Genomic DNA, 13,941 nt, shown 5'->3' with positions numbered 1-13,941 from the left:
TTTTTCCTTTCCATCTTTTTCAATTTCTCTATTTATTTCTTAATATGATGGTATTTGCTAGGTGGAGACAATTGGTGATGCCTACATGGTTGCCTCAGGGCTCCCAAAACGGAATGGAAACAAGCACGCAGCTGAAATTGCCAACATGTCCTTGGACATCCTCAGCTCTGTGGGAACATTCAAAATGAGGCACATGCCAGACATTCCTCTCAGGATACGAATCGGGCTGCACACAGGTAGGCAACTGAACATCAGAGAGCTCCTTCTCAACTGCTGCCCTCAAAAAAACCACCCTTACAAGACACTTTAAAATCTTCCACATCAACAAGACAGTTAAAATGAAAAAATCAAAACCCAGAGAGGGTTTGTGGAGGAAAGTGTCTTATTATCATTTGAATAAGAGATTTTGTGCTCTGTCTCAGCCAGGAACTACATCTGGCATGTTAGTCACAAGGGTTTCATCATATGGATAGCTCTTTAATGTGACATAGGACCTTCAGAGGTGGGACAGCGGTGATGTCTTTGCAACTCTGTTCTGAAATGAAAATGCACAGAAACACTGGCATATAAAGTGAAAGCATAAAAAGATTGGAGATATGTATTACAGGTAGGATATACTGGAAGAAAAAAGTGATACAGCTCTTAAGAAAAGGTCACGTTATAAACAAAACATCATCTCTGACATAGAAGTCATAATGTATTCAATCAACAGAAAGGTTGCTTGTTTAAAATGAAAGGAGGAAGTTCCTTTTATATATGTATATATATATATATTGCTATTATCATGAATCAGTGTTTGTATAATATATGTGAACCTTCATAATTTTATTCATTTTTTAGACAACCATTAATACATTTTTTCCCAGCTGTTTGTCACCAGATTTCCTGCCTTTTCCTCTAAAGTACGGGGTGGTGCCCACTGCGGGAAGCCAAACAATGACTAAGAATGCCCAGGAGTCTGACCCAGTAATATGTGGGGTTTTATCCTTCTGCTTATCTGATAATATCCAGGCTTTTGGAGGTTTAGCATGCAAGCATTTTGCAGATGGCAGTATCCTGGTCCCTGATGTACATGTTGGGAGACAGAAGCAGAGTAAAGAAAGTATCTCAGTCAGAATATCCCAAGAACAGAGCTGTGACTTTAGCAGAGTTAAAATCAATATTATGAATCCTAGACCTTATAAGATCCTCTTTTGGAGTTATCTCTAAAACACATCTCCCTACACTTTTGTTTGAAGTTTGTGATTCTTAGGTGACCCTTCATAGAAGTGTAAAGCATTAAGGAATGATTGCAGGAGCACTGTGTGTTTTATACTCTGTCAGACATTAGATGAGGCTATGGCTGCAGATTGTCTTGCCCAGAGCAGGAGTCTCTGGAGCACTAGCAGCATATTTTCAACATGGAAAGAGAGGAATTTGCTGTGCAACATCTGCTGCTGCCTGTTGACAGCAGTTATGCGATGTATCTCCCATGCAGTTGGCCAAAAAATACATCCCTAAGTGATGCCTACAGGGGGTAGTAACATTTTTTTTTTTTGTTTTTATGAACTCTGGATATCTGGAAAGCAGAATTGCTATGAACTGTTGTATTGGGTGTGAGGGGAAGAGGGCGGAGGACTCTGCAGATCTTGTTTTGCACAGATCTGGCAGCATCGTACTGTCATGGGAGCAGCCACAAACACATGTTCCAAAGCAAACCAGCCCTCTGAGCCACGGAGCTGACAGCTGAGTTTGATTAACCCTAGACCCCATTTCTCCTGAGAAAAGATGGATGAAGAGGGAATGATCAGCATCATGAAAGCCTTGGGGAAGCTCTTGGGGGAGAGGAGAACTTGGCTGACACTTTCACTGTACTGGAAAGGATGGAGAAAGGGTGTGATCCCAGTCACGTCCTTCAGCTGCTCTCTGGAAACTGGTGCCAAGAAGAGCTCATTATGCCCTCTCAGAAAAAGCAGTAAATGCATTTTGGACATAGTCTGCCCATGCCTTTTCAACCCCAAGGGAAAGCTGCACCTCTGGCAACTTCTGATGGCTCATGTCCATGGTCAACTTGTGGCAATGCATGGGTAAGGCAAAAAGGACAAGACAACCAGTGCTTGGTCTGCATTTTTTGCCCTGCTTTAAACACGTCCTGGAATCTTGGCTGTTCTCTCTTGAGTTCACTGCAGGTCCAGGATAACTCAGCTGACTCAGCTGTTTCCCCATTATCCATTCCTGGGCTAGAGCAGGACAGTCAGCCAAAGCAGTGGTGAGAAGATAAGCTCTTCCACAGAGGCTGAAGATGGTTTGTGTATCAGTCAGGCTCTCTGGCAGTCAGCCCTGCACTTTGATCTTGGCTCTTAAACTCTGCAGCACTGCTGATGGTCTTTGCAGAGTCTTAGCCAGAGCCTCTTGTTAACTGACCCTTGCAAGCCCTGGCAAAGAGACACTTCAAAGCAAACCTATGAACTCCTGTAATTAAACAACTAGGCCATAATGTCCTTATCACAGGGTGTCTGGTTTCCTCTGAAATGTGTAACTGTAGGAGACTTACCATTGGAAGTTTTTCTTAGCCTTCTGCTGAAGCTGTTTGGAAAAAGGGGAACACACACAGGAGGTGAAGGCAGTGAGCAAATTAAGTCTTAGATGCTTTCAACACAGGGAATGTGTAATTTTGGGAATGCTTATATGGTAGGGTTGGTTTTGAGCTGACAAACTTCTGTAATGGTACAGACTTAAAAGCAGTATTCTAGAAAGATAACACCTCACCTTAAAAATCTTGCCTCTCCTATCTTGTGATCTTTGTGCAGAAGTGGCTGGGTGATTGCACTAACTGAGTAGGGAACCTGAATTCAGACAACGAAACGGAAGTTTTTCCAGGACTTTTAGGGAGGCTGCACTCATTTTGAGGACATGTAAATGAACCCTGTAAAGCTGTTCATGTGCAAGAGTGGAAAAGCTCTTATGCCTCAGTTGACCACATTGACTTGGTCTCCACTGACTACAGTAGAAGTTCATCTGCTTTTATTTGTGCTTCTTAAAATGGAGTCACAGAATCATAGCATGTTCTGAGTTGCAAGGGACCCACAAGGATCATAGAGTCCAACTCCCAAGTTAATGGCCCATACAGGGATCAAGCCCATGACCCTGGTGCTCTTAGCACCATGCTCTAACCAATGGAGTGCAAAGCCTCCTCAGTGAGGGCTGTTTTTTTCAGCAGGAACCACCTTTTTATGTCCTTGCATCACCTATTACAGAAGGAGCTTTGATCCTTAGTGAGATTTGTGACTGCTGCTGTCACGTTATCACCACAAAAAGAGAGGCAGTGTTTTTTTGAGATAGTGTTTTCTCAGGGAAGTGTCTTACTGAAGCATGAATAAGAAGTCTCCAAGAAGACCTTGTCTTCTGTATACATCAACATTAGCATGCATATAATAGAGACCAATTAGGGAATCATAAGGTCCAAGGCTGAGACTATCAACAGTGCCTTTACAGTTGTGTATAGAAGTGCCTATAGATGAAAACCTGAATTAAACTTCCTCTAGTGAGGAAGTCTAACAGTTCATCTACTGAAAAGCTTGAAACAAGTTAGAGAGTACTGATAAGGATGGGAATTAACTTGTAGGAGATTCTGAGGAACAGTGTTTTGTCTGAGGTACACTGACAGTTGAAAAGAAACCCCCTTAAATCAGGTTTTCATGATATCCAGTAGTCTCTGCCTGCTGTGTTTTATCCAGTTTGATCCATGTTGCTCAAGTCCTTGTAATATTTTTTGTATGAACCATTCTTCCTTTCTCTTTTTAAAAAATCTTTTATCAAGCAGTGATTCATCAGGCAGGAGTAAGTATCTGTCTTACCTCTGAGTTTTCATCCTCATGAAGTATTTTAAAATCTGGTAACTTTGGGCAGCAATAACTTTTCAGAGGTCACAGCAAGAGGGGTTCTTGTGAAGTTGCCCATAGCTTTCAGCAATGGAGTTTTACTATCCTTAAGATAGATCTGAAAACTATATAAAGGATCAATTTTTTTTAATAATGCTAAAATCAGCATAAAATAGCAGTGTACAAAACTAAGTAACTGATCATTTCTAAACTAGACCACAATTGCTACTATTTATATTATTACTGTTTTAAACCAAACATAACCTTATAACCTTTTTATATTATGAAAATCCTTATCTACAGTGTCATTTCAGGTACTGTTGATTATGTATAATGTTCACATCTCTTGTAATCTTGCATGGAGAAAGATTTCCTAGATATCAGTTGTACTAATCTTAACTCAGAAGGATCATGGCATTAAAAAGGCAGGCAAAGCCTGAAAAGGCTTATCTCATAAATGCCTCTGATGGAAAATAGAGTCCTGCCTTTTGTCTGCAGGAAGCTCCACACCTTATCACATTGCTTTTTATTTTCATTTTTGCACTTATTTTGCAAGCCCGATATTTTCTATTGTAGGCAATGAAATTTAGCATGTCCTCTTTCAGAGTGCAGTCTAAACATTAACTAAGCCAAATGCCCCAGATGAAAATTGTCTGTGCTGTTTGTCTTCTACACATTTTATCTCCCAGTCTGTGCATGATCATGAGAATCCTGCACACATACCTCTCCCTTACAACTTGGCAATGATTCTTTGGAAGCTACTTAGGAAGTGAATAGATCTTGGATAAAGAATGAGAAAGAGGGGAAAAAAGAGGTCTTGGCTAGACAGGCCAGCTAACAGTGTCTTCTTTTCCAAGGAGGGGACACAGGGTGGTCCAGAGTGCTGCCAGCACCTCTGTAGTCCCAAGGCTGATTTTTAATCCTGTTTCAGTAGGTTACAGGGCATGTCACAGGATCTGAACTTTAGTTTTCTCACATAGAAAAAGACATTTTTAAAATGAGATTACGATTGTCCTTCAGTTTCCATGAACTCTGAACAAATTTCTCCCAGATGATGGTGAACCGAGGGCCTACCACACACGACCTTTCTCAGGCATGAAACACCAGCATGAAATCCAGAGCAATGCTTAACTTTGGACTGCTTGTAGCAAGCACCAAGACCAATGAGATCTTTAGAAAACCTTCTCCTGCATTTCCAATAGGTTTTTTGAGTATCAGAGGAGAAGGTGAGATTTGTTTGTCAGTGCAGCCCTAGATTTATGCAGGGCCATTGGGGTAACGCAGCTGACGTGTCTTTCAGGGCCTTGTGTGGCAGGCGTGGTAGGGCTGACCATGCCACGGTACTGCCTCTTCGGGGACACCGTGAACACGGCGTCAAGAATGGAGTCCACGGGCCTGCGTGAGTATTTAGGACAGTCAAAGAAAGGGGGAAGTCAAAGGACAGAATTCAAAGCAGCCTGAAGGAGGGGACACCAGTGTAGGTCGGCCTTTAGGACCCTGCCTTCCAGCTGCAGTTCTCTGACTCGAATCCCATCAACCAAAACCAACATGAATCTTGCCCTACTTTCCTCCAACATGGTTTGGATCTTACTTTCAGTCAGTGCTAAGAACCCTTACTTCAGAGCTGTTCTTGCATAGTAAAATAATTCACTTGCCCTCATGACCAGTACAAAGCAAGGGCTGAAGCACAGGTGGGCACTGCTTCCATCATACCCATGGCCATAGAAAGTCCCACTGAGACTGGAGACAGCAGGAGCACTGCAGGTACAAGAACATTGTTACACATTAATAGAAATGCATATAGATAAATAGCCAAATTGTAGGTTAGTCTCTCAGGAAATGTAGCTCATAGCTGTGTGATCTTCCTCTATATATTCAAACTGATGTTTTTCTTTCTTATTATTATGGAGAAGAAAATTAATCAGCTCATACCTCATCCTTCAAAGGGGAAGGCAATGTGATTGACAAAACTGAAATAAAAGCTCTACCAAAAAAAGCTACTTTGGGGGAAATGTTTTAGAAATATTTCCTGTCTTGTTCAGACAAGCAGAACAATAAAAAATTTCAGTGAGTTCCAGCAGTGGCTGTAAAACAATCTGGGGGAGATGGGAATTCAATAAAGTTCTCCACCTTTGCCCTTTTTGTTCATAGAATAAATGGCAGTTCTGGGTGGAATGAATTACTAAAAATCCAGACATATCTACATGCATAGCCACATTTTCTTTATGTTCCTTTGCAAACTCCATCTCTCTGCTCTTCATCCCAGCTTTCAAATTATGTTGGGTGTCTGGAGTAGGACAGTTGGCTATTTTTCATTTCTTTCTCATTCCCTAGTTATACTGTGGCAACAGATAAAACAGAAATCTAGCTGACAATGTTACTGGAAAACCACTCACCATCTTTATGAATAGACGGACTTCTACACTGCATGTGTATCCTTCTCCAGGAAGCCCCCAGTGTAGATCTCCTCTCCCCCTGTGCCCTTTACAGCCCTGCCTGGAAGAATCCATCAGTCAGCATTAAACTCCACACAGAGGAGCCCCCACACAGCTACACCAGCCACACACCTGAGTTGGAGCACTCCTGCTTTGGAGCCCTTAGCCTTGTCAGGATGAAGCAGTGGGAAATTCACAGCATGTGTGCAGTACAATGATCCAGCTGCTTTGCTTTCTGTTCCCAGCTTACAGGATTCATGTCAGCCAAAGCACAGTGGATATACTTCGGAATCTGAATGAAGGCTATGAAATCATACCCAGGGGAAAAACAGAACTGAGGGTAAGAAGGCCAGGGCTGTGTGAAGCACTTCACAGGGGAGTCATCTTGCTTGAGGAATTTTCGTATTATTATCTTTTTTTGGCCTTCATACACCAATCTTCAGCGGAATCCTTCCAAAATCGTCCCTTTCATTTGTTTCAATGCATTAGGTAGTTATTGAAGGACTGTGGGATCAAGCAATCAGCTGTATGTGCTGGACATAAGTATTTATATAGTAGACTATTTAGTCCACCCTTGGCAGAAGCTGCTACTTTTCAATGTCCAAACAAGGCAGTACTAAATAATAATAAACAGAATTCCTGCCCTTACATAGTCAATAGACAGAAGCAGGAGATTTGCTTGCCGTAAATACCAGAATTAAATATCTGAGTATGGCCTCAGGTCCCCCAACAATCTCGCATGACAAGAGGAATCATTCAAGTTCATATGTCTACAAGTGGAGATCTGGGGTAAATATTCCAGGTCTAGTCAATGGAAAGAAACCTTTACATAGTTAGTGGGGATAAATTGGCCTTTCAGGAAATTGTAAGCCTGAAGTACTCTCAGGGTCTAATTTATGTGAAGGTGATTGTTGGTTTTCCTCCCCTTCTTCAGTCAAAGGTGATTGACTCTCAAATAAGTTCATCAGATGCATCACACCTTACAAGCTAAACCATCCGTGATGGGAGAGGAAGTTATTATTCTGATACTCAGTTCAGAATGATTTGTAAAATCTCTCAATTAATAATGGTAGTGCTGCCAAATAAGATGATCAGTGATCCTGTAGTTTCCAATTTCTGTTCAGCTGTGTAGTTCCAATGACCCAGATCAATGAGGGTAATTTGTAAATGACAGTTGGAACAAGGACAATGAATATCCTCTTTCAGGAAAGTGAAACTCAGATAATCCCTGAGCTATTCTGAAGGACAGCCCAAGATTTCCAGGCATAGTCTGTCTCTGGACATGTATGAAGCCAGAGAAACCTAGAGAAAAAAATTACATATCAAGCAGAGGGCAGTCAGAAAGCTGCTTTTTATTTGGATTTTTGGTTTTATTTTAGGGTAAAGGAGTAGAAGAAACATATTGGCTGGTTGGGAAAAAAGGCTTCCAGAAGCCCTTACCTAAACCTCCTGAAATAAAGCCAGGGTAAGTGTAACTCTGTCACTGTCCAAGACATTCATTAAAACATCTCTTTTGGAGTTCACAGGCTGAATATCTGTCTGCCCATGTTATCTGTTCGCACAATCTATATCCTGTTCCTTCGGTGGCTTACATGCTCAGGCATAGTACTGGGACTCAGAAGGGATGCAATTCCTTCAGCACTTCTCTTTATTCACAGTTCTCAAGAAGTGACATGGAAACTTCATGCTTCTCTCCTATAATCACTTGGGAACTGAATACCAAATAAGTCTTCCTTGAATCTCCTTCCTGCTCTTTTTGCATGTAGGAGATACACAGATAGGGACACTTTCAGGTCCCTGGCGTCATCAGTATATGGGAGACACTCAAGCTTTTTCTCCCCTTCCATCAAATTCCTGCTGAAAACATCAGCCTCATTCAAAATATAAATGACATGTCTTCCCTTTCATTGTAATAGAAGAATAAAAAAGCTTTGTGTTACAAATTTATGGCATTGTTATGTAATTGAAGATTTAACGATGCTGCCTTCATTAAGTAATTTTCTAGCTTTGCAATGCCTGGCTTCACAAACAGAGTACTCCCTGTTCAGCTGTCACCTTCTGTATGCCTGCAAAGGATGCTGTGGTCAGGACATAAAAACCAGGAGTCAGATTTGTTTGACAAGAACAGCATGGTCACCCACATTAAAAGCAGTCAGCCTTGACTCCCTTTATAGACAATAAAGAGGAATACTTGCTAAGTGTCTGATTCAATTGGCTCTTGCAAGATGCCTGTTTTGTTGAGGTCCTAAAGTAACTACTTCAGAGATGGATGTCTGACAGCAAACAAGGTCTGTTTTAATGTAGCTCTGACTTCTCCTGGTCAATATTGTTCTACATATGGCCTCATTCTCTCTTAGTAAATAAAAAGATTTCCCCATTTCCCCACATACTCAGGATCAGAGGATCTTGTGCATCCATGTGTGATCTCTGAAGAGTCCACCCTTAACACTGCAGAGACAGAGGTGATCTACTCTTGTCCCAAGGCCCAAACCCTCCTTCTTCTTTTGCAGTATTTCTGTCCCCGCAGGTCACGCAGCAGTTGAGTGATTTTGACAGTAAACAAAGAGAAAAAGTAAAATTACACAAAACCATATTTGTCCTAGCGAGGGGGCAAAATGAAACCTATACCCCATAGGCCAAATGTCAAGTTACAGAAAGAAGTAACTGGATGTTGAAGCAGAGCAAATATTTGGAGAGCTGCCTCACGCACAGGCTGTGCTGTTACCAGATAGGTATCAGATATTATGTCCTCCTTTCCAGCCTTATCTTGATGATTCATGTTTTGGCACAAAATCAAGTGGCTGGAAGTTGTTTCTCCCTAGTTGGTCAATATGGTGGTTTCAAGTCACTGCCTCGTGTAATTCCATAGGGATTATTGTAGCCTTACTTGTAAGTTTTTGAGCTGAAGAAGGAAATAATGAATAAATTCCTCTTCTACTAATTTTTTCACTCTGTCCTGAGAAAACTTACCTTCTCTTGGATATTTCCTTACCATGAGGTCTGTGGGCACTTGTTTTTATCTCTTGCTTTATGTTGTAACCTGGGTAGCCTAAACATCCAACTGCCCAGCTGTGGATGTTTAGGCTACCCAGGTTACAACATAAAGCAAGAGATAAAAACAAGTGCCCACAGACCTCATGGTAAGGAAATATCCAAGAGAAGTTTCCTACTAAGTGAAGGTTACTACATCGTGCTTGGTCTTATGTCCATGCTATGGAATTGCAAACCTGTGGGCCATGGATTTAAAGGTCAGGTCCTATGGATGGAAGTTTTTGAAGTTCCAGTTCAGAGGATAATGCCTTCTTTCTTGGTCTGGTCAAATCTGTTATATCTGGTTTTCTTGAGAATTTTGGGTTAACTTTGCATGACGTAGAAGAGCACAGGACAGTTCTGTAGTCTCTCCAGACCTTCCCTTGCTTCAAGGCAGATTTCTACACATACACCTGGTACTGCCATGGGAAATAATGGCAGACTGGACATAGAGAAGGTGTTACAAAACTAAGAGGCATCAAAACCAAGCATGCCAAGCAGTCAAGCAGCAGACAACCTGTAGCATGGACATTCTTCTGACATGTCAGTGAAATAGGTTTAAAGGAAGGTTGTGAAATTTCGTTGAAGGTATACCAGGTGGATATCTGGGGGGCTAAATTATCAGACAAGGAAAAAGCAGAAAGTTGCGAGTATATAAACATGGGATATTTGAAATTGGCATCCTGTGATGCTTTGGGACAGGCAGCATCTTTTTAACTCCAGTGGAGCACTCATCGTGTCCAAAAAAAGCAGAAAGAAGTTATACAAAACTACCAGACATGAGTCTGACCAAGACTAAATCTCAAATGCATTTTGTAGAGCAATGAAAAAATATCTAAGACTAGGAAAAATTCAATGGCTAATGAAATTCAGAAAGGAAAAAAAATCCAACCAACCAACCAACCAAACCAAACCAAACCAAACAAACAAAAAAACCAAACCCAAACCAGAACAAAACCTAGAGCCAGGCTGATTTTCATTTGCCATTCCAAGGAGATGAGTGACATTCTTGGTCTTCTGAATTTCCTACTTTTGCCATCCTGGTTGAGAAATTCTTTTCTCTGGTACTGAATACAGTGTTTGAAAGCATCAGAAGTCCTCTATCCCAGCAGGTAGTTTTATTAAGAAACTTTCCCTTTAAATTATTTATGGGAAATTAACTGGAGGGAAAACATTAATACAATTCAGCAAAGATACATATTGTCAATCCTCTCAAAGGCTTTTAACCATTAAGCAGTGCCTAGGTAAAGAGCATATGAGAGTTTTTGATTTTGACATAAACCCAAATGCCTTACCTAGTATGAATTCATTAAGTCTTAATCCAAAAGGGTTGATAGGTCTTCTAGCCCACTACCACTCACAGTGATAAGTGCAACCTGATGTGTGCCATCATGAACACTGAAGATGCAGCCAGGAATAGGTGAGAGTTCTGGGGCCCTCTCATCCTCGCATGCATGAGGATCAGCCCTGGAGGAAGCCCTGAGATGCTTGTTTGAAGATAAATGGGTGAGAAGCAGTGAAGGATGCTCAAGGAATCCATCTCCTAACCCCCAAGTGAGAAACACCTTTTATGAGCCAGGAAAAAGGCACTCATTAGGACAAAACGGATTTTTCTTCTACCCAGTACAAGGTTCTCATTGCTTTGTCTGTGTTGGAGCACCCTGCGAGGATGGAACTGTAGAGAGTCTCTCGTGCTGCTGTTCCTGCTGATGTGTCTTTCTGAGGAGAAAACTGAAAGCATTTCCACTTTGGATCCTATCTGAAGTCTGCCATATGTGCTTTTAAATCAAAACTAAAAGAGCTTGTGGACCAAACAGCAGTGAAAAACTCTTGTTGTCCTGACATAGCTGGAATTATACAACAGCATAAAAATATTTCCTAAAGAAATTTTATATAACATTTAACAAGAGCTATTCAAGGAAATCAAAGCATTCTTTGTCTCACAGTCTTGATCATGCAATGTCAGGACAGATGTGTTTTGCTTCACACTCAATCCCTTCTTTTCAAACTATTTCTGACCACCTAACACAACAGCAAAATGAAGACAAAGAGGTATTCTGATCATGGCTGTGGCATAATGACAAAGAGAAATAAGACTTTTTCTCTGAAATCTGATGGAGGATGAGAAAGGGAATGAAAGTTGGTGACTCATCTCCCTTTCAACAAGACTGTTTGACTTGTGATGTGATTGCACCAGCTTTTATATTTAAACAAGCTCTTCCTGAGCAAGCTGAATTTTCTGGGAGAATTGAGTGGAATATTACAGAATTTGTGCTAATAGCAAGAAACCCTAAATGCAGAAAGGAAGCAAAGTCAGAACTTCACAGATTTTCTCCTGCTGGTTTTGCAAACAAGGTGATGGGAAGAGAGGACCTTGGAAAAATAACAGCTGTCTCCAAAAAGAGGGGTTTTGCCTGAGGTTGGAATGGATAATGCACAGCCAGACCTCTCCAGTTGCTCAGACATTTGTGAGTCCAGAAGATGTGCAAGTTATGTTTACACTGGATCTTTCTTTTTTGCTGTTGTGCAGTGGTTAGATGTCAAGTCACTGCCAAACAGTTTTTTGATACTTGTGTGAGCAGCATCTGGAGGTGGACCTCAGGCAGTCTAATACTGTGCTTGATCACCAAATACACTGGTCAGGACTTCACCTTCTGTGGGTCACAAGCTGCTGCACTGTTGTGCAAACACAGGCAGCAATGTCCTCCACCCCACTGTGCGTGGAGTCCTGCTGGGTGGACTCAAAAGCAAAACCCCTGCTGCTCACCCATGTGTGGCTGAATTTTGTTACTGCTTCCATAAAGGATCTGGACACAATGATTTCTTTTCTCCCTACAACAGGCAGGATTTAGTCCTATTATAAGTTATTTACCTCCATCTGATCTGGTCACCTTGTGTGTCTTTTAGTCAGTGCAGAGGAACAGACGTTTCTTGGTGTTGATCTTTTTCTTCTTTGATAAACTCCTGCTGTGGCCCAGCAGCACCAGCTTCTCTACACTGGCTCAGAATAGAACCCAAGATATTTGGCTTAGATGGAGACATCTCTATTGCAGATAAAAAAATGCCAGGGAGCTAAATCTCACCTGACTTGTAGATTCCCAGAAGAAGTTGTTCCTCACTGAACCCAGGGTTAAACCCAGGATTATATCCGCCTGGCTTCCTTGTTCTTGGGACCCAACCCTAAAGGCATCATCACTGTTGAAGAAGTTCATAAACAGGGGTCAATGTTTCTAAAAAGAAGAAACATGTTCCCAGAGATAAGGATTTAGATAAGGCATAGGAGGACAACTTGTCTAGGCATTTCCATTTGTAGAGCAGAACTGGTCAAAGACCAGAAGCTTCACTCTAATCTCCCACAGGAAAGGCTGTTAAAACTGTGTTCAGCATTCAGAGACAGCTGGCTTTCTCTAGGGACTGTTAAATAGGATTTCCACCAGGAAATGTTCCCACAGCTTAGTGAGCTGAGAGCTTTTGAAAGCAGCATCCCTAGAAGACCAAAAGGCACTGAAGCAGGAACTAAACTAACAAAATGCAAGGTCTTCACTGTTGTTTTGTTTTGTTCCTCCCTTTGATGAATCTGGGCAAGGATCAGTGAAATAATGGAATCATTCTCTCAGGATTCATCTTATTAAATTGATTCTGGAAACAGCCTTGATAAATATATAGTTCGTACTCCTCAATCAACAAAGTCATTCATCTTGTCCTGGCAGGGGTGTCTAAGAGTGCCAAGAGACCTCTAGACACTTAAAATTTAATTAGCTGACCTCATCCTTTGCAGTAAGTTGAGTGGTACAAGAGAAGAATTAATAAGGACAGAACCAGGACCTATATTTGTTTTCCTTTCTCTCACCAGAAGACACTTACCTTTTCTTTAGCCTCCATTACAGTCTGTTCTTTATTTTAGATGAAACTGAACTGGTTCTTTTTCTAATGGCCTACCTGTTCACTGCAGGTATAGAGCCCATGGGTTACTCCCAGAAGAAATTGCAGAGTTCAAAAGGAGGAAAGCTGAAAAACTCCTTGGCAAACAAGCCTAGATCTGAGGTAGTAGCTGTAGGACAGTCTCCATGTAGCTCTGCTGTTTAGTGTCTGCTTGTGTGTTATTTGTCTGCATTTTACTGGTTTTAGTGTCTTTTCTTCCCCCTTTCCTTCTACTTTTCTCCTTTTTAATTATTTTTTTTTTTAATATGTGTTATTTTTATAACATGTCTCATTCAAGAGGTGCTTGGAACAGCAGCAAAGCTGTAGCCTTTTTGGGTGATTTCCTAATGAATTTATAAACTACTACCCTATTAATTCCTGAAAGACATAGATTATTACTAGGTTTATCTGCAGTGTGTTATCAATTCACTCTATGTTGATGTTCCTGGTGCCAGGAAGAGCCCAGTACATGGTAAACGCAGACATAAAACTGGAGTTCAAGCCTGGAAAAATCCACATTGCCTAGTGTTGCTTTTGTTTAATGTACATCTCCTGCCTAGTGTAATTCCATACCTCATGACTGTGACAGGATGCAGCTTTGATATTCATCATTATGGTAACAATGTGTACAAGAGATAATGGATTTATGGTTTGGGTGGAATTTGGGAGTCGTGGAATATGACAGGAAGTAGCTG

General features: G+C 41.3%; 1 protein-coding gene across 1 annotated transcript in view; it reads left to right on the top strand.

Annotated features, from left to right (window-relative positions):
• Positions 1-13,941, top strand: part of GUCY2F (guanylate cyclase 2F, retinal) — a 37,745-nt gene that overhangs the window by 20,988 nt on the left and 2,816 nt on the right. The window contains exons 14-17 of the mRNA XM_041414078.1: positions 62-236; positions 5,161-5,259; positions 6,541-6,635; positions 7,675-7,760. Coding sequence (XP_041270012.1) covers positions 62-236; positions 5,161-5,259; positions 6,541-6,635; positions 7,675-7,760 — 455 coding nt within the window. The remainder of the gene's footprint in view (positions 1-61; positions 237-5,160; positions 5,260-6,540; positions 6,636-7,674; positions 7,761-13,941) is intronic.

Source organism: Onychostruthus taczanowskii, unplaced genomic scaffold, assembly GCF_017590055.1.
Source record: "Onychostruthus taczanowskii isolate IOZ18803 unplaced genomic scaffold, ASM1759005v1 scaffold44, whole genome shotgun sequence".
NCBI classification, from domain to species: domain Eukaryota; kingdom Metazoa; phylum Chordata; class Aves; order Passeriformes; family Passeridae; genus Onychostruthus; species Onychostruthus taczanowskii.
Note: the sequence above shows the minus strand (reverse complement) of the source record. Positions and strands in the feature narration are given on the sequence as shown.